Raw genomic sequence first — 22132 nt, forward strand, 5'->3', positions numbered from 1 at the left:
GCTTTGGATTTGCAACCATAGCATCCACCCTTTCGCATGTTGCTTGCTTCTATGGAAACTATTCCTGTCAAGGGTAGAGTTCGACCCAAATCCCACATATATGATATCTAACCTATATATGCTTTTTCTCTGAACATTATGCTTTGTTGACAGACACCGGGATTGAATATCATCACCGAGTACGTCTTCGGTTTGATTTACCCGGGAAGACCAATAGCAAATGTATGCTTCAAAACCTATGGTTTCATTAGCATGGCACAAGCAGTTTCCTTCCTTAGTGATTTCAAGCTTGGACACTACATGAAAATCCCTCCAAGATCTATGTTTTTAGTTCAGGTACATGATGATTCCATTTTGAACACTTACTCATAGTTTTCTTCTGATGCATTCAATTTGTTCATACATGTATAATAGTTCATTGGAACAATGCTTGCTTTGGGGTAGCATGGTGGTTGCTAAACTCTATTGAGAATATATGTCATGGTGATCTCCTTCCAGAAGGTAGTCCTTGGACATGTCCAGGCGATAGTGTTTTCTTCGATGCTTCGGTTATTTGGGTTCGGTTCTAAAGGAAACTACAATGCAATGAATTGGTTTTTCCTTGGAGGTGTAGTAGGACCAATAATAGTTTGGCTATTGCATAAAGCATTTCTTAAACAGTCATGGATTCCTTTGATTAACCTTCCGATTCTCCTCGGAGCAACCGGAATGATGCCACCAGCAACACCATTGAACTACAACGTATGGATTTTTGTCGGAACAGTTTTCAACTTGTTTGTGTTCCGTTACAGAAAGAAATGGTGACAGAGATATAACTATGTTCTATCAGCAGCACTTGATAGTGGAGTTGCTTTTATGACTGTTCTGCTTTACTTTTCACCGAGTTTGGAAAATACAAGGATTAGTTGGTGGGGAAACGATGGTTAGCATTGTCCATTGGCATCTTGTCCGACTGCAAAAGGCATATCGGTTCATGGTTGCCCACCAAACTTGTGATTCTATCCAATTTTACTGCTTTCATTAATTACCATTAATATGGAAAAACATGTATTAAGAAATGCAACTTGTAATACATAAAACTATGTTTGCCGTTGATCGAAGAAAGTTATCATATATTGCCCTTCGTCCTTAAATATAAAACACTATATTTAATTATTGATGGTACGAAAAACTAAATTAGTATCCAAACTTTTTATAGGATTTATACGAGCCTTTGAGACTGTATTTTTACTTTTTATCTGAAATCTATGGTATTATATATATATATATATATATATATATATATATATATATATATATATATATATTCCTATGAAAATGGTTTGTAAGACGAAGATTTCTCCCACTTATAATTATTTATTCAGACTAAATCTTTTTTGATGTTAGATTTTTTAATACACTCCCTCGTGCCAAGGATTAGACATCTAGCGCGTGAATATAAATTGTGTGTGATCTGATAGTAGAAATCTGAAAGCAGGTTGGCTGAGATTAACTCATTCCTACAAAACTAGCTTGCAATGTGGGGATTTCTCTCACTTATAAACATATATTGAGACCAAATCATTTTTAACGTGAGACTCTTTAACACACTTTCTCACTTCCAAGACAGGGTATATGGAGCATGAATATAAATGGTGGGTGGCTAGATAGCGAGAATCTGAAAGCAAGTGACTCAACGGGATCTTCAATAGGCATTGTTTCGTCTTAGAATGTATGTGTTGAACTTAACTCGTCTCTAAAAAACCAACTTGCAAGTTGAAGATTTCCACTTATAAACATATATTGAGACCATGTCCTTTTTAATGTGAGACTCTTCAACACATCCCTCACACCTAGGACCAGACATCTGAAGTATCGATATAAGTGATAGGTGGTCCAATAGCGGAAATCTGATAGTAGGTGGTCCAACGGATCTTGGATAGGTTATGATATCATCTTAGAATGTGTGGCTTAGACCTAAATCAACCTGATCGATAAATTAACAACTGTACTAATTTGTCAATGTAGTTATATTAGAAAGTTCTAGAACATCAATCTCGAGGACTACGTGATATTATAGGGTTTAAATTTCAATTTAGTTTAACAAAAGGTATTTGGCGGTGTAAATTTTGTTTCTTTGCAAAAGGTCAAATTAAAACAAATTTAATGGAATAGAAAATAATATGTGAAAAGCATGTCAATGGATGATAAATATATTCTTTCTCTAGAGCTTCATTTTTGTTTTGAACAAATTTTAGCTCATCCGAAAAGATCATATTGCTTCTTTAGTATTTTCACGTGTCTGACTTTCTCATGACATCTTTCCATTAGCTCTTGAATAAAAGTAATTAAATCAGAACGAGAAAGTTTAGAAAATACCCCATCCTCTTCATCAGACTCTAAGCCAGAATTTGAATCAAATTCTGCTTTTCAAGATGTATGGGCCATCAATGCAAGGTTGCCTTGCTTTCCATCCTTTTCAGAGTCTTCTTCATTGTCAAGTTCATCCCATGTTGCCATAAGACTTTTCTTGAATCTGTTTTTGAGGTTATATTTTTAAAATATTCCATTCTTTGACTTGTCCTGTTGTATTTTAGGACATTCAGCAATGAAGTGACCAAGATTTTTACAGTTGAAACATCCTTTCTGATTATCCTTTTTTTATCTGAAGCCAAATCCTCTAGAGCCACTACTTTTACCAGAGAATCTTTTATTCTTCTTGGTCAGATGCTGAAATCTTTTAATGATGAATGACATTTCCTCATCATCTGAGTCATCTTCAGAATCTTATGCTTGTGAAAAGTTTCTTCGTACTCCAAGACATGAGAAGCCTTTACAGTTCTAGCAACAAATTTCAAAGCAAGAGGCTCTGTCCTTATGACAGGTTCATCACCATTTAGCTCCATCTCATGGATCTGAAAATTACTGGTGATACTTTTAAGACTTAATGTGTTTAAGTCTTTATCCTCCTGTATAGCTATCACTTTAGATCTGTATCTGACATGAAGATTCCTAAGAATCTTCTTTACATGATCATACGTAGTATAACTCTTGTTCAAAATCCAAAGTCCAAATACAATAACTTGAAACCTAGACAATATGGTTTCAATGTCTTTATCCTCATTCATTCTGAACAGCTCATAGTGCTAAATCAAAAGGTTAACCTTAGCTTCATGAACTTTTCGATTACCTTCATAAGTGGCACATAGGGAACTGAAAATGGTCTTAGTAGTAGATTTGTCAATGAGTTTGATGTATTTTAAATGAGGTAGAGAATCAACTAAGATACCTCTAACTCTATGATATTTTCTATAGGCCTTTTTCTAAGTTGGTGTGAGAGCTTTTCTATCAGACACCATTTCAACTCCATTCATTGGAATATCAACAACATCTTTTAGAATATCCTACAACTCATAATCAAGACCTATAATATGAGTGTACATCTTGCTCTTCCACAGGTCAAACTCAGTAGAGTCTCAACTGAAAGTTAGAGGTCTATATGTATAGTTGTTATTTTTTGGATTGTTATAATCATGATTTATAGCAACATGTGGAGTAGGAGTACCACCCACAGATTCAGAAACAGTGGACATACTTCAATATGTTTTTCTAATGATCTTTTTTGTACCATTGTTAAGTGTTAAGCACAGACCGTGCTCTGATGCCAAATGAATGTGAGAAAAACACAAGAAGGGGGTTAAATTGTGTTGGTAATTTATTTTTTAAAAATTCTTAATTCAATTTATAAACTCAGTGTTATAGAATCTGAGTTAGTTAGATATAGGCAGTGGATATAAAGTGCGAGAAAGAATAAACGACACACAGAGTTATCCTGGTTCCTCTCACAAATTGAGAGTAGTCTAGTACCCTTGTACTTACAAGAGATTTTCACTATAATCACACAAGATTACAATTTTCTCAAGCACACAAGAAAAAAACTTCTCTGCTTACACACACACACACACACACACACACACACACACACACACACACATACACACACATACACACACACACGTATAAGACTTCCTTTCTCAAACACATAAGTCTGAGACTTCCTTGCTCAAGTATACAAGCTCAAGAATTCATTGCTCACACGCACACGTATGCGACTCCCTTGCTCAAGCACACAAGCTCGATACTTCCTTGATCAAACATACAAGCTAAATAATTCCTTTCTCAAACACTTAGTAAGAGACTTCTAACAATCTACCTAGAAGATAAATGATTGTTGGATGAAGACACTTGATATACAATCAGAGGTGTATAAATAATACAACACAGTATAACTATTTTATAACTTAAGGATTTCTAAGATATTCAAGGATAAGAAATTCTAAGTTTAGCTTATTCTAAAACTTTGACATAGTAGCTTCTCTTTGATTGTCAATATTTGTTTAGCATGTACAATGTGTATTCCTTTTAGTTGTATTCTTGTATATTATATTGTTGTATTGTTGTGTTGTGTGTTGTATCGATCTTTAGGCCTTTTAGTTCCTTAAATAGTAAGGAAAGTAGACGTTAAAGATGTAACCGTTGAGTCATTTTAGAAGCTTCAAAAGAGACGTTGGGAGACGTTGAGATGTTTCACTATATTGTTGGATTAGGTGAAATCTAGTTTGAATAATCTTTGCTACAAAAGGAATTAACAATTGTATCCTAGCAGACTCTATGAAGAACCTAGAGCTTTTAGGTTATCACGTGATAAAGTATACTCAGAGATGAACAGTGACTCATCAATGTCACCTTAGTCCTTGTGTTTTGACTAGCTCCAGTTCTAATCACCAGAAGAAGACTTCTCCAAAGTCAATTCTTCAGAGGCTTACTCCTTCAGAGTCTGATCTTTCAATATTGACCTCTTTGGAAGATGACTTCTTTAGAGTCAGTTCTTCAACTTCTGATACATCAGAATATGATCTTCATGCTTCTTTTTGAATGTTCAGATTCAGAACCAATACTTGTATTTGATATGAATTTTAGCCTATGGTCCTGCACACTTCAACAAACATTGGTATACCCTATTGTTCTTTAAGTACTTTGTTATCATCAAAGCCCAAGGGATATGGGACAAACCAATTTTATTCCAACAGAGATGCCCTATAATATGACAAAACATAATCTTCCACTTTTGTCACTTATGAATATTTCAGTACAATTCTCCCTAAAACTAAATAAAAAGAATTTGAAATCAAAGAATGTTATTGTCTAGGAGGCGGCCTCTATCATGCCTCATGAGGGTGAAGACAGTTGGATGAAGGAAGTAGAGAAAGTATGAAAAAAGAGAAAAATGTCCCAACAATTTGGAACGAGGAAAACCAGCAGGCTTATAACCTGACAGGTATATCTCACTTAACCAACCAACCATATCATGATTAATTTTAGTTTTCTATTTTTAGCTATTATCTTGTTCTATCTCTGCATTCTTGACATTAGGGACATTGTCCTTGTTTTAAGTTTGGGGGTGAAGGCACCTATGTAGTTTTTATTTTTCAATCATGTTATCATATCCCATATTAAAATCAATGAAATTAAATGTTTGTGTTTGATGATTATTTCACACACAAAAAAGAAGGAAAAAAAACCTAATTTCATCTAAAAAATAAGAGAATTTCTATAAACTTAGAAGACTTATAATTGAACTGTTGACAATATCAACTTATCACATCCAGTGTTTGCCCAAGCGCGACTAAGAAAACTTTTACATAAACGAACGATGTTTTATCCATTCTAACACAATACAAACAAATGCTTCAGCCTCCAACGTGTGAGCAACAAGTAGCGTTTAACCACTAGAATGCGACCTAAAGATCGTTCACTAAAATGAACCAATAAACACTCATTTGCTACTAAGAAATACATAGCTTTGAACTCCCCATCGCATTTGGGAATATATAGGAGCAACACTCGCAATCTTGTCAAACACCCTAATAAAAACCCTTTTTTAGTATTTCTTTCATTTATAGTAAATACTTTTAATACATAGAATAAACTCAAATATGATTAAGCTAAAACTCATTCGCAAAACTAATTAAACGGTTCCCGTTGAGTACAACAAATGTGTCGGGTGCTAATGATAATATTAGTTGCAATAATAATATTTTCATTTTTCAAGAGTTTTAGTTGCAATGATAATATTTTCATTTTTCAAGAGTTTTATCGATATTTCCCCTTATAAAAATAAACTTCAGTGGAGACTTCATTGTCATTCGAGCGTTCATTCGCTCGGGTATTTTTTGCGTCGCGACACTATGGCATGTCACATAAAGTTCTGTCCCCCTGCATGTTTCATGCATGACATACTGACAACCTATCCACCCTAGCCTGCATGCATCGCATGCTGAAAGTCCCAACTCTGTATAAATACCACATTCACTCAATCCTTTTTCATCATCAACAAACACACTATTTATGGTCATTTTTATCAGCAACAAACACATAATTTTTTTCAAAATATGGGTCTATTAACCATGAGTGATACACATAGAGGAACCATCAACAATATTGCGGAGTTTGTAAGTTCTTATTTCGCAATAATATATGTTTTTCGCAACCTTAATAAATTTTTGTTAAACAATATTCTAATATATGTTTTACTTTTCCTTAAAAAAAATTGTTAGGATCCAAAGAGATTTCGTTGTCTTGTACATGAATATGTCTCACACGACGAGTTGATGGAACCATATTTACGACTTGTCAACTTTGGTAGTCTACTCAACATATTCTACTACTCTGTTGAATACAAAATTATCCTCACATTGGTAGAAAGATGGAGACCCGAAACACACATATTTCATCTTCCTACTGGTGAATGTACCGTCACACTAAAGGACATGTACATGTTATTGGGTCTACCTATCGAAGGTAAGACTGTTAATGGTCGAGTAGCCAAGACAACGCAATATGTGAACTAACTTTGGGTGCCGATTTGTTTGAATAATGGGAAAATGGTCAAGGTATTAATCTAAAGTACCTTTAAAAACATTAGGCATATATGATATTAACCAAAGATTCGACCGAGAATGAAATAATAATTTAAACTAGGTGTTATATTATGATACTATTTGATAACTTTTTTTCTTCTAAAACTACTGGTAATATTGTAAATATTATGTATTTACCTTTGTTAAGAGACATAAATAAAATAGGAACATATAGTTGGGGTTCAACCGTTTTGTCCCACTATATAGTTCTTTGTGTAAAATCGCATATAAGGGTACTTGTTTGTTTTATTCTTTCCCTTTTTTGCTCCAAGCATGGGATTGGTCGAAAATGTTGTCACTACCCCCGTCGACGAGAACAACTTCACATTCCCATACATGACAAAGTAAGTTTATACCATTATTTCCACTTACTTACTTAAACTATAAATAAATATAAATAATTTATTTTTAGTATTTTCGGTTTAGGTGGTCCAATCGAGGGATGAACTATAACAAATGTCATAAACACGTTATAACGGTCTACCAAAATCTTCTGGATCACCTTGGGCAGACGATGTATTACAACTAAACAACTCGTCATATCATTAATTTAGTTTTAATATTACCAATTTAATAATTTAATAATATATTTTTCCTCTACAGTTTATCTGGAGGCCATATCTGGGTCTCGACCATGAGATTAACCTTGGGGATGCTGCAGTTTGGACTGCAAAATCATCAATCATCAGGTTCACTACTATGGAGATGCACTATAGTGATCATGTCAAACTGTTGTTCGACATGCAACACCAAATCCTAGATCCCCCGACGTGTTTAAGACAATGACATCAACCTAGAGACGATGTCCAATGGAATTTTTCGATTGCAGAGACTCCACTAGGGATGTGTGTCGTCAATGGAAGCACCAACATCAACAGACCATAAACAAACCTATCATGTCATACGATTCTAGACCAACTAAAAATTATATGAATTGATGTAGATCGGTTAGAACAATACATTTTGTATCTGACCCGAGGTATTTGATCGACCCATGCCTATAAACTTCATCATTATACGCCCAACAAGTAACCCCACAACATTACCAAACCCAACAACATATTCAACCCACTCAAACCCAATAACCAACCCCACAACATTACTATACCATATACACCCAACAACCAACCAAACATGATTATGAAACCACATACATCCAAACCCGCGACCAATTCATGCCACACACCCAAACACAAAACTAAGAGCATGACCCATACCACCAACAACCATATGTCTCCACCACATCTTACCATAGCATTGACGAGGCATATGATATCACTACATCCTACCATAACACTCAATCAATGTACATCCAAACATGACACCACCAAAACACCAAATATCACACCGCTTAAGCACTCAACCAACACATGTCTTTCAAACACCACAACAACCATTGCTTCATTTCCATAACGAAACAATGTCCCAAATCAATCAACCAACTCACCCACATGTAACCCAACCAACATGACCCAACTACGACAACATGGGTACCGGACTCGATTACGGTCTCACGGACTACTGAGGAGATATGATCAACAATTTGTTAGATAACATTAATATCCCAGGAACCTCGCACCAAATACCTCAGACTCAAGCGAATACTAGGAGACCAAATAACCATGACACATAAGTTAGATTTAAAGTGCAGGCATAAGTAGCATTGACATATTTTTTTGTGACGAAATATAATTACTTTGATAAAAAATTATTTGAATATTTTGTTTAAAAAAAAATAGTTATAATCTCAATAAATATATTTTTTGAATCTTATTTAAATCTGTGCTCTAGTAAGTTTACTTTTTTTTATTTATATATATATATATATATATATATATATATATATATATATATATATATATATATATATATATATATATATATATATATATATATATATATATATATATATATATATATATATATATATATATATATATATATATATATATATATATATATTATTGTAGTTATTTTCTTACTTTGTTTTATTATTTGATTGTAATTTCAATGAACATTTTTTTTTTTTGAGTTTTATTTGAATTTGTGCTTAAGTAAGTTCATTTTTTATTTATTTATTTACTTATAAATATTTGACATTTAAAAAAAATAGAGTAAACTTTGATTTTAACTCGTTTTTCCATCTTCCATGTAGAGAAAGAATTAAGCATAAATAATAATAATTCTTATTAATTTAATAAATAAATCACACAAAATTATTATTTGTGTCTATTTTTGAAAAATAAATATATAAATAAAAGTTGTACTCAAAAGTTGAGCTACTTTGGTTTATGTACTAACGTTAAGAAAATACACGCTCCTTCTAGGACGGTGCATCGACGACGTGCATCGATGCTGTAACCCTCACAGTCCATTAGAGAATAAACACGTGGAATTACAAAATGACAGGTATGTGATATTAGTACCGACTACTAAGATTTGAAGTAGCAATACAAAACACACTGTAATGAATCTAATCTACTATGTTGTTAATGACTTAACGTGCAATCAATTTAATAGTACTATTACCAATATATGTGGTTGTTGTTTCATATAAATAAAACTCCTCAACCAAGTAATTTGTCATTGTCTCATAATTCTCTACTTTACTTTTGTTACTACTGTTAAGTTCACAAGAATAAAGAAAGAATCAGATATTTTTAGGAACCAAATCTGAATCACACAGGAAAAAATGGGTGCTCTAGATCACATTTCTGAACTATTCGACTGTTCCAGCGGCAGTTCTCATCACAAAAGACGCAAACAATTACAGGTAAGTTACATCAGATCCATATCATTAAGTTCTTGGCTACAATCATTCGTTCTTCAAACACGGAGAGAGTATTATTTTTTAAAAAAATAAAATGAAAATGAAATACTTTTAATGATGATGATGCAGACGGTGGAGGTGAAAGTGAAGATGGACTGCGAAGGATGTGAGAGAAAAGTTAGAAGGTCGGTGGAAGGAATGAAAGGGGTGAACCAAGTTGATATAGAACGGAAAGCAAACAAAGTAACGGTTGTTGGTTATGTGGAACCAAACAAAGTGGTGGCGCGTATAGCTCACCGCACTGGGAAGAGAGCTGAGATATGGCCGTATGTTCCATACGACGTCGTTGAACACCCGTACGCGCAAGGTACGTATGATAAGAAAGCACCTGCTGGTTATGTCAGAAACAACTACGATGATAATCAGTATTCTGGATCTCATCTAGCGCGTGCTAGTTCGACTGAGGTTCGATACACCACCGCTTTCAGCGACGAGAACCCCGCCGCATGTGCTGTTATGTGATGCGATGACGTCACTTTCCGTTACCGGCTTTGTTTGTTATACTAGTAGTATTGTAGTGGCTGTGTTGTGTGTTTATTGAGTTTTTGTAAATTTATTCGTATGGCTTTTTGAGAATCAGTTTTTGGAATAATCGATTTTTTCGATTAAAGATGCCTCTACTCTCCTTGTGCTTATCATTAATTCCAAATGAATTTTTTAAAATTATTTTTTATGAAATTATTATTAGATGTGCTGGGCTTTTGGTAGTGGCATGATAATTGCTAGCTGTGTGAAAACAAAAGGTCAAGCTTTTTTTTTCTTCTTTTTTCTTTTCTACAATAATGATGATACTAACAAGCATGTGCCACAATAGGAGTATGTGTCTTCCAACTAACATAGACGTGATGGATCGATTGGCCGCATTATATCCGGATATTCAATTATTTGATTTTTTAATTCAGTGCCCCACTTTTGGAATAAAACTTCCGATATGCCCTACATTAATAAATGTAATTTAATTGGTACCAGTAGTATAAGATAATTATAAAGAAAAAAATAGGAAAGAAAAAAATGTTGATTATATTTCAAAATACTAAACTGGCCCAAATTAATAATTTAAAATTGATTTTTTAAATTTTTTCTAAATTAACGTATCAAACTATTAAATTTATTTTCTAATAATTATAGTGTTGATTTATTAGAATATATTAAGGTTATTATTGTAATTTAGTTATTAATTGATTTAATTAATTTATTAAATTTACAAATTAACTCACTTCCGAGTCTTGTGTAGCCATGGCATCTTTTTTAATATGATTAGATAATATATTTCAAAATATCACTACCCACAAAAGAAAATCTAATACCCATATTTGCATGTTGTGTTGCTTGAAAAAAATGGATAAAAGTGGAAAAATACAAGAGTGGAGTTTCTTGTGCATTTTATTGGACACGTAGGACCAACATTCTATTGGGCTTGGGTTAGACTGTCCGTTGGGTCCAAGTGTCAACATAAGACACTTGGTTATCTTTGTATGGATAACACACAAGAAAAATATTATTTTATCTGTTTTATAATTAGTGATCCATTTGAAATAAATGAGTGTTCTAAAATGAATGATCCATTTTAATTTTTAATGTATTTTTATTCTATTTTTATCCTCTAATTAATATTACTTTCATCATTTTTAATACATGATAAAGATAGTTTAGTAAAAATATCATTTTCTCTTTCATTTATTCTTTTTTCTTAATCTGTGTGAAATTGTCAACTAGATCACTCATTATGGGACGGAGGGAGTAGTTTTTATCCAATGACATTTCAATATTTTATTCCTATATTATGGTATCAGATGTAAATCATCTAAGCCTTCATTTCATTTCCTCTTTTTCCTTACACATTTAGGCTTTCTTTCTTCATCATCATTCCCAATTACTTCCTTCGGTTTCCATGGCTTCCGACGGTGATTCGGACCATGAAGATCCCGTCATCAAAGATTCCACCGCTACATCTATAAAAGATTCCACCGCTACATCAAATGACACAACCATTTCTCAAGATCCAACCTTGATTTCCACAAAACCCATCGCGGTGAAAACCTCGGGCAGTTATTGTCGCACCGCCGTTGGATGACAACAACTATCATAATTGGAGAAAATCTACGCACCTTGCTCTCACATCCAAGAACAAGCTTGGCTTCATCAATGACATGTTCTTGAAGCTCCCTCCCATCTTACCAAGATTTCGAGCTATGGGAACATGCTAACTGAAGGAGAATTGCGGTCCAAAACGCAGCGGAAATTAAAATTTTCTCCTTTAGAGATCCTTACGAATGGTCATGATCAGTGATAGAATATTTACCTCTTGTGACGATTGAAACCTTTGGTGTAGATCTCTTGTGACGATCAAAACCTTTGATGCAGATCCACGAAGCGATTACGAACGTTGAACGATGACAACGTCTCTACTCAGTCCACACGAACGGGTTCCTTCAATCTCAGTGCTAGCTGGTACGAATGAAGGCTTTGAGTGAGAGAGAGAGAGAGAGAGAGAGAAAACGAAAATAATGCAACCGCAATGAGTGCTTCTGCACAAGGGTTCTATTTATAGAACCACTTGTGTGGGCTTCAAGCTAAAAGGCCCACTTAAGTGTATTTTGGCCCATATCTTATAATATGCCCAAAATCACTTAAGCTCATGGTACCTTACCATATTTCGTATTCTACTCAAGTATACCGTACCTTACGATGTTCTATAACTCACTTAAGGGCACCGTACCTTACGGTATTCCCTGGTTACTCTATCTCTCATCAATCCGTCCTTTGTGTGTGACCCTGTAGGTTTTCGTGACGTTGACAATTATATTAAATCACACATTTAACATAATAAACAGTGAGCGGTATCTAGCAACACATCACTGCTACCCAAGACACGAAAATGTCATGTGATCTGACAAAACCTTCTGTGATAATACTTATGTGTATAATTACCCCTTTGCCCTTATGTCTATATTGAACACAAGGTATAGACTGTGTCACCCTTGTCCAGTTCAATATTGGGCCCATAGACATTTATCCTGTTACGCAGGATGGGCAAATTCCATCTAGGACACTCATGTCCCTCAGCATGCTTTGTGGAGTACCCATCAACTGTCTTTATGGTTATCCAGTTACGGACAACGTTGGATCAGCAATAAAGCACTCGACTCTACATCTAGGATCCATAGTGGTTTCAGGTCGAAGAGTGGTATACACTATTATCACCATGAGAATAACTTATGACACTTTGCATAACTTTCTATATAGTATTCTCATAGCGGGTCAATCCGGTATAAATATTACTCCTAATATTCATACCTATATTTAAGACTTGATAACTCTTTATCCATGATCCATGAGATGTGATCATCAGTCTACAAACATAATAGTCTTAATGCTTTAATGTTATCCCACTTCACACTAAAGCTCGACTACGGATACTTTAGGAATAGTGTCCTTATGTTTAATGTGTTCTCATGATTAAGTCACACTTAATACATTAAACGGACTATCTATTCCAGGGACTTTATTAATCAACCATAATAAAGAAAATGCCTTTTATTATTAATAAATAATTCGATACAAGTACCAAAAGGTATTGGCCTCTAGGGCTTACACCAACAATCTCCCACTAGCACTAGAGTCAATCAGGCATACCCCGTATGCCCATTGATCTAGTATGGCCATCATGCTTCTGCTGCGCAAGAGGCTTTGTCAGTGGGTCAGCTATATTGTCAAGTGCAGGTACTTTACATATTTTCACATCTCCTCTATCTATTATCTCTCGAATGAGATGATAACGCCTGAGTATGTGTTTTGATCGTCGGTGAGATCTAGGCTCCTTAGCTTGTGCGATAGCACCATTGTTATCATAATAGAGACCAATGGGATCCACAATTCTAGGAACTATGCCAAGTTCACTAATGAACTTTTTGATCCAAACAGCTTCCTTTGCTGCACTTGAGGCAGCAATATACTCGGCCTCGGTTGTAGAATCAGCAACTGTATCTTGCTTTGAACTTTTCAAGCTCACAGCGCCACCATTTCAGCAAAACACATAACCATTGGAATCATTCATATTAAAGTGTCTCAGCACCTTGTCTATGTGCTCTGACTTAGGCCAAGCATTTTATGATCTATCTCTATAGATTCTGATTCCTAATATATATAGGCTGCTTCACCTAGGTCCTTCGTAGAAAAGCATTTCCCCACCCAAGACTTTACTTGTTGTAGGGTAGGGATATTGTTTCCAATAAGTAATATGTCATCTACATATAATACCAGGAATATGATCATGCTCCCACTAACCCTCTTGTAGACACAAGGCTCATCTTCGTTCTTCATGAATCCATATTGTTTTACTGTTTCATCAAAATGAAGATTCCATGAGTAATACATCACCTTGATCAGATATCCATATATCTCAGGTAGGTGACGTATCCTGCCTGACCTACGCTGGTCTTGTTCTACTTGAGCAGGTTGCTCTTACACAACTACTTGAGTTTCCTGCTCCAATTCCTCCATAGGTGTGTCGATGCTTTGTGATTCTTGAATTTCTTCAAGCTCTACTTTCCTCCCACTGGTTCCTTTGGAAATAAAATCCTTTTCTAGGAAAAATCCAGTTCGAGCGACAAACACTTTGCCCTCAGAAGGATTGTAGAAGTAATACCCTCTTGTTTATTTAGGATACCCCACAAATAAGCATTTGTCATATTTGGGCTCAAGCTTAGTTGAAATTTGTCATTTCACATAAACCTCGCAACCCCAAATCTTTATGTAAGACATATGTGGTTTCTTACCACTCCATATCTCATATGGTGTCTTGTCAACCTTTTTGGATGGAACATGGTTAAAGTGTGTAAGTTGCTGTCAATGTCCCAAAAGGAGTTTGGAAGATCGACGTGACTCATCATGGATCGGACCATGTCTAACAGGGTTCGATTTCTTCTCTCAGATACACCCTTCCATTGGGGTGTTCCAGGAGGAGTAAGTTGGGATAGGATCCCACACTCTTTCAGATGGTCATCAAATTCTAGGCTTAAAATACTCACCACCTCGATCTGATCGAAGAGTTTTAATATTCTTACCTAGTTGGTTTTAACTCGTTAGGTTTCACCCTTTTAGTATTAATGTTATTAATAGGCATTTTGAGATCAAGGACATAAAGTCCATTGCTCATTTGTGTAGTAGCATAGAATATATCATTCAAATAAATTGAGCAACAATTGTTCTTTATTATAAACGAAAAACCAAACTTGTCCAGACAAGAAATGGAAATAATATTCCTGCTAATTGCAGGTACATAATAACAGTTCTCTAATTGAATTATAAAACCACTAGGTAAAGTCAATACATAAGATCCTACGGATAAAGTAGCAACCTTTGCTCCATTGCCAACTCGTATGTCAACTTCACCTTTAGCCAAATCTCTACTCCTTTTCAGCCCCTGCACATTTGTACAAATGTGAGAACCGCATCCAGTATCTAATACCCATGATGCAGAAGTAGATAAATTTATTTAATAACAAAAATACCTGAAGTTGAAGTCTCTACTCCATTCTTCGTATCTTCCAGGTACTTTGGGCAGTTTCTCTTCCAGTGACCGGTCTTACCGCAATGGAAGCAGGTGCCTGCCTTTGCTATGCCTCCACTAGGCTTCAAAGCAGCAACAGTGGGTCTGGGTTTGGCAACTTCCTTGCCTTTCCCTTTATCACCCTGCTTGGTGGGCCTTTTGTTCTGTCTCTTTCCATTCTCGATCATCAGAATGGACTTCCCTTTTGACTTCAGATTCTGCTCGGCAGTTCTTAACATGGCGAGCAGTTCAGGAAGAGATTTGTCCATATCAATCATATTGAAATTTAGGACAAATTGACTGAAACTATCTGGCAAAGATTGCAAGATCAAATCAGTCGCAAGTTCCTTTTCGAGGGGAAAACCCAATCTCTCAAGGTTTTCCACATACCCAATCATCTTGAGTACATGGGGACCTACAGGGGCTCCCTCAGCTAACTTGCTTTGAAAAAGGGCTTTTGAAACTTCAAACCTCTCATGCCTTGCTTGCTCTTGATAGAGCATCTTCAGGTGTTCGATCATATCGAACGCTGACATGTTCTCATGTTGCTTTTGCAATTCTGAGTTCATGGTAGCCAGCATGAGACAAGCAGTTTCATTGGCATCATCGATATGCTTCTTATAAGCATCTCTTTCTGCCTTAGGTGCAGAACTAGGAGGTTCCTCTTCAGGAACAGGTGTCTCCAAGACATACAACTTTTTATCATGTTTGAGGACAATCCTCAGGTTTCGGTGCCAATCCAGAAAATTTGTCCCAGACAATTTTTCTTTGTCAAGGATTGATCGCAAGATGTTGTTAGAGGTGTTTGCTGTCATGGTTATCTACATAAGGATTAAGAAAATATAAGTATCATTGACATATTTAATTAGGCCTTTAATCAAATATGCTCCCACTATTTTACTCAAAACAAATGACCCTCATCATTTGATTCGGAAAATCCCGTTGGAAGATTTTCTAGTGGGTCGAGATCCATATTTCACTTCGTTCTAAGTCCGCGTAGGCGGATTACACAAAACTAGGTTATTTAGGTAGGAACTCCTTCCAATTGTATCTCATACAACTCTCGAAAATTTCAGTTGGGTGAATAACTCCTTATTCCAATCCATCATATGGATTATTCCCAACTCTTGCTTCTAAACATATATAATAAAATTATAATTAAGTTTGACTCATCGTTTTAGCAGTTGGATATTACAATTATCCCATCGCACCTTAACTAATACAAAACATGCACCTCACGTAGGCGAAACCTACATTATTCGATACCAGTCTTGATGAGTGCTAAAACTTGGAAAGCAAACATATATAATATTATTATAATTTGTTTAGTTAAGTTTTACCCATTATTTTAACAGTTGGATATTACAATTATCCCATCGCACCTTACTAATATATAGATCATGCACCTCGCGTAGGCGAAACCTACATTATCCGATACTAGTCTTGATGAGTGTTAAAACTTGGAAAGCATAAACTTAATATTTAGTTTGAGGGAATTGTAATTGTTATGATCTCACCGGCTTATTTATCATATAAATCGTCTCTCACATGCATCAACATACATTCACATGCATCAACATACATACAAACAAAATGAAACAGTTATGGCCCCTAGCGCAATTGTTCTCCCAAGCCAATGAGAGAACCTAAGCTAACCTACAACGATCTAAGCTTCTCCAAGCAAGATCTTCAAGGTTGCCCTCCTTTGATCTTCAAGGTTGTCCTCCTTTGATATTGAATTATTCTCTTTCTTCATATTATTGTCTTCTTCTCTTTCTTCATAACATTACATTCCAGAAGAAACTCGTTTTACATACGAGGGTTTGAGATGAGAAAAGAAGTTACATTAAGAAATCAAAAGGAGAGGCACGACACGCAGGTCGTATTTAAGAACCCAAAATAAAATAAAGAAAGACTAAGGCCATAACTGATCACCATAAGGCAATAATAACAAACACATTATTATTATTAATTTTAATTCCTTTAATTAATTAAAACAAAATTAAATTTCGGCGACCGATCACACTACGCAGAGTTAGCCGGGGGTTCCGCTGCCCGGTTAGCGGACGGTGGTTCCGCTGACCGATCAGCGGACTGGGTCAAGGGGCAGCGCCCCTGTCCAAAATTTTAATGAACAATTCATTTGAAATGGACATTGTTTTGCATCAACACAACCCTTGTGTAGTCACAAAACAGAAACCCCAAAATTTTGACTCTGTGAGTGTGACGACCGTCACAGGCCATGTGAGTGTGACGACCGTCACAGGGCACGTTACGACCGTCACAGGCCATGTGAGTGTGACGACCGTCACAGGGCACGTTACGACCGTCACGCATCCAGCTTGTTGCGCCAATTTCAGACCGTCAAACACACCTCGATTGTTGATTCAGTATGATTGATCAACAAGTCATTGCTTCACCATACTAATGTCGGATTCCGAAGCAAATGACCATTGATCGCTCAAAGGAAAACAATCATTTAGTGTTCGAATGAACGAAACAGAAACAGTATATCACATATACCGTACTTTGCATTAGGATTACTTATATCACATATGAGTTGATCGGTCTCAATTGCGTACCTTATGGACAATCGATGTATCGCTGCCTCACCATACAAATGTCGGTTCCGAAGCATAGTCAACATCAATCATCCAACTCGTACACTCATGATGCCAAATTTAATTACCCGTTTAATTAATTGATTCATTCTGTCTTTTAATCATATTAATACAGAAATTAAATAGCTATCCGATTCATGGTTTCGTAAGTGGCTCTGATACCACTGAAGGAGAATTGCGGTCCAAAACGCAGCGGAAATTAAAATTTTCTCCTTTAGAGATCCTTACGAATGGTCATGATCAGTGATAGAATATTTACCTCTTGTGACGATTGAAACCTTTGGTGCAGATCTCTTGTGACGATCAAAACCTTTGATGCAGATCCACGAAGCGATCACGAACGTTGAACGATGACAACGTCTCTACTCAGTCCACACAAACGGGTTCCTTCAATCTCAGTGCTAGCTGGTACGAATGAAGGCTTTGAGTGAGAGAGAGAGAGAGAGAGTGAGAGAAAACGAAAATAATGCAACCGCAATGAATGCTTCTGCACAAGGGTTCTATTTATAGAACCACTTGTGTGGGCTTCAACCTAAAAGGCCCACTTAAGTGTATTTTGGCCCATATCTTATAATATGCCCAAAATCACTTAAGCTCATGGTACCTTACCCTATTTCGTATTCTACTCAAGTACACCGTACCTTACGATGTTCTATAACTCACTTAAGGGCACCGTACCTTACGGTATTCCCTAGTTACTCTATCTCTCATCAATCCGTCCTTTGTGTGTGACCCTGTAGGTTTTCGTGACATTGGCAATTATATTAAATCACACATTTAACATAATAAACAGTGAGCGGTATCTAGCAACACATCACTGCTACCCAAGACACGAAAATGTCATGTGATCTGACAAAACCTTATGTGATAATACTTATGTGTATAATTACCCATTTGCCCTTATGTCTATATTGAACACAAGGTATAGACCGTGTCACCCTTGTCCAGTTCAATATTGGGCCCATAGACATTTATCCTGTTACGCAGGATGGGCAAATTCCATCTAGGACACTCATGTCCCTCAGCATGCTTTGTGGAGTACCTATCAATTGTCTTTATGGTTATCCAGTTACGGACAACGTTGGATCAGCAATAAAGCCCTCGACTCTACATCTAGGATCCATAGTGGTTTCAGGTCGAAGAGTGGTATACATTATTATCACCATGAGAATAACTTATGACACTTTGCATAACTTTCTATATAGTATTCTCATAGCGGGTCAATCCGGTATAAATATTACTCCTAATATTCATACCTATGTTTAAGACTTGATAACTCTTTATCCATGATCCATGAGATGTGATCATCAGTCTACAAACATAATAGTCTTAATGCTTTAATGTTATCCCACTTCACACTAAAGCTCGACTACGGATACTTTAGGAATAGTGTCCTTATGTTTAATGTGTTCTCATGATTAAGTCACACTTAATACATTAAACGGACTATCTATTCCAGGGACTTTATTAATCAACCATAATAAAGAAAATGCCTTTTATTATTAATAAATAATTCGATACAAGTACCAAAAGGTATTGGCCTCTAGGGCTTACACCAACAAACAACATGGTTCTCTCCTGGATCAATCGTTCTTTTTCACCACATATTGCTCAGAGCACCATATGTTTCGATTCAGCTTTCGATCTTTGGGAAGATCTTCGCGAAAGATTCACCAAGGGCAATCATTTTCGCTTCTCCGACCTTCTGCGCGATCTTCACTCCATCAAACAAGGTGACCACTCTCTTTCACAATACTTTACGGATCTGAAGATTCTTTGGGATGGGCTTGAAGACCTTCGTCCAACACCTTCTTGCTCTTGCATCGTCCCCTTCACATGTAACTTGGTCAAAGTCGTTCGCATTTACAAGCACATGGAGTATGTTATGGGCTTTCTTAAAGGCTTGAACGATTCATACCATGACATTCGCGCCCAAATCCTCCTTCTTGATCCTCTTTCTAACATTAGTCGTGCATATTCCTTGATTGCACAAAAACAAGTTGTTTTTCCTTCCCCCGTCAACACCACTCTCACTGTTCTTTATTCCAACAATTCCACCTACATTGGTCGTGGACGAGGGAGAACTCAAACCAAAGGATCGATGTTATACACCCACTACAACAAGACCACCCACACGGTGGAATCCTGCTACTTCAAACATGGTTTTACACCTGAGAATCGTTTAAGGAACAAAAAAACTTCAGACTCCAAGCCTCTTCACAATGCAGACAAGGATGGAGTAATCTCGAAGAAAGACTATCAACACCTCTTTCTTCTTCTACAACGATCCAAGAAGAATGCTCAACAATCCACTAATGACAAGGGCCTTAGTTCTCACACCATTTCAGGTATTTTCAACAAAGGTACTGATTTTAACCTGTCTTCCATGTGGATTCTTGATAGGGGTGGCAATTAGATCCATTAAGAGAAAATCCATCCAATTCATCCATCAAAAAATCCATCCAATCCATCCACTACATAAAAATTAAGTTAATGGATTGATCCAATCCATCCATTTATAAGCATGGATTGATCCAATCCATCCAACACATTTTAATGATCCAATGGATTTTTTAATCTAATTTTAAAAAAATAATTTTTCTCAAATATTAATTTTTTTTTTAAATAAAAAATAATTTTTTTTTTGAAAAATAAAAATAAATTTATTTTTTTCGAAAAAAAATAATTCTTTTTTTGAAAATACAAAAAGTCGATTTTTTCCAAAAATTTAAAAATAATTTTTTTTGAAAAATACCAAATTTTGATTTTATTTTCGAAAAATTTATTTTTTTATGAATATAAAAAAATTATTTTTTTTCAAAAATAAAAAAAACGATTTTTAATTTTTTTTTCGAAAATACAAAAATATTTTTTTTTGAAAAAAAATGATTTTTCTCAAAAAAAAACTTATATTGTTTTATTAAAAAAATAAAAAACTTTTTGAAAAAAATAAGTGATTTTTTTCAAAAAAAAATGGATGGATGGATATCCATCCACTAAAAATATGATAATGGATGGATTGGGTGGATTTTATTCTTAATGGATGGATTTGATTGGATATTTTTAAAAAACTTTTAGTGGATTGTTAATGGACTAATGAATTGTTTTGATCCATTCATTAACGATCCAATCCATATTCATCCAATCCATCCATTTTGCCACCCCTAAATTTCTTAATTCAAGGGCATCTGACCATGTATTCCTCTATATCAAGTGTTTTATGAGATTCAGTTTATTGACCCTATACAAGTCCAGATCCCTAATGGGATCAACATTGTTGTCAATTTCTGAGGCACTATCATTCTTGATCATTCCTTAATAGTATATGATGTTTTCTTCGTTCCTGAATTTAGATTCAGTCCCATATCTATTGCTAAATTATGCCACAATTATCAATATCACATCATCTTCTCACACAATTCCTATCATATTCAGGATGTGTCTACAAAGAAGACGATTGGTCAAGTGGTCCAACATAGGAACCTCTACATTCTACACAGACACTTACACACACCATGTCCCTAATTTTGCTTGTAATATTGATAGGTTGAATAATAATGTTTCATATAGTAGTTTTGATATATGGCACCTTTGATTGGGCCACCCTTATAATGAAAGGTTATTGCACATGTCTAAATCCTTTGTTGATATCAAATATCATAGAAATATGCTTTGCCATGCTTGCCATTTAGCTAAACAATGTAGACATCCTTTTCCTAATAATAATTCCACTACTTATGCTTGTTTTGAATTATTGCATATGGATATTTGGGGTCCCATAGATGTGCATTCATTAGATGGTTCCCAATACTTTCTCACAGTTGTGGATGATTTTACAAGATATACTTGGAATTTTTTAAACAAATCTGAAACTAAGACTCACATTTATAACTTTGTTGCATATTGTCAAACTCAATTTTCTGCTAATCTACAGTCCCACCATTCATAACACCACACCTTATGAGCTCCTCGCTAAGGAACCTTTCACATTTACACACCTCAATATTTTTAGGTGTTTAACATATGCTAACACTATCACTAGGCATAGAGATAAACATTACTCTATGGCCACTCAATGTATCTTTCTAGGCTACCCTAATGGGGTTCAAGGCCATTTTCTCTTTGGTCTCCACACTAAGGCTAGCATTATTTCTAGGGATTATGTTTTTTA

The 22132-nt window shown here is 35.4% G+C and overlaps 2 protein-coding genes and 1 pseudogene across 2 annotated transcripts; all 3 read left to right on the forward strand.

The window, feature by feature from the left end:
• Nucleotides 1-996, forward strand: part of LOC127087755 (oligopeptide transporter 4-like) — a 5400-nt pseudogene extending 4404 nt beyond the window's left edge.
• Nucleotides 997-9246: 8250 nt separating this feature from the next.
• LOC127083519 (heavy metal-associated isoprenylated plant protein 26) lies at nucleotides 9247-10399 on the forward strand. Its single transcript, XM_051023823.1, has 2 exons — nucleotides 9247-9732; nucleotides 9859-10399. The coding sequence occupies exons 1-2, from the start codon at nucleotides 9652-9654 to the stop codon at nucleotides 10249-10251; spliced, it is 474 nt and encodes a 157-aa protein (XP_050879780.1). The 5' UTR covers nucleotides 9247-9651; the 3' UTR covers nucleotides 10252-10399.
• Nucleotides 10400-19528: 9129 nt separating this feature from the next.
• Nucleotides 19529-20377, forward strand: LOC127087758 (uncharacterized). The gene has a single exon (XM_051028693.1). The coding sequence runs from the start codon at nucleotides 19529-19531 to the stop codon at nucleotides 20375-20377; it is 849 nt and encodes a 282-aa protein (XP_050884650.1).
• Nucleotides 20378-22132: the final 1755 nt, after the last annotated feature.

This window comes from Lathyrus oleraceus, chromosome 5 (assembly GCF_024323335.1).
Source record: "Lathyrus oleraceus cultivar Zhongwan6 chromosome 5, CAAS_Psat_ZW6_1.0, whole genome shotgun sequence".
NCBI lineage: Eukaryota > Viridiplantae > Streptophyta > Magnoliopsida > Fabales > Fabaceae > Lathyrus > Lathyrus oleraceus.

Bases quoted from the DNA above. Each gene is read 5' to 3' on its own strand.
- LOC127083519 (XM_051023823.1), top strand. From the start codon at position 9,652: ATGGGTGCTCTAGATCACATTTCTGAACTATTCGACTGTTCCAGCGGC. The intron at 9,733-9,858 runs GTAAGTTACATC...ATGATGATGCAG, and splicing joins AAAGACGCAAACAATTACAG to ACGGTGGAGGTGAAAGTGAA.
- LOC127087758 (XM_051028693.1), top strand. From the start codon at position 19,529: ATGGTTCTCTCCTGGATCAATCGTTCTTTTTCACCACATATTGCTCAG.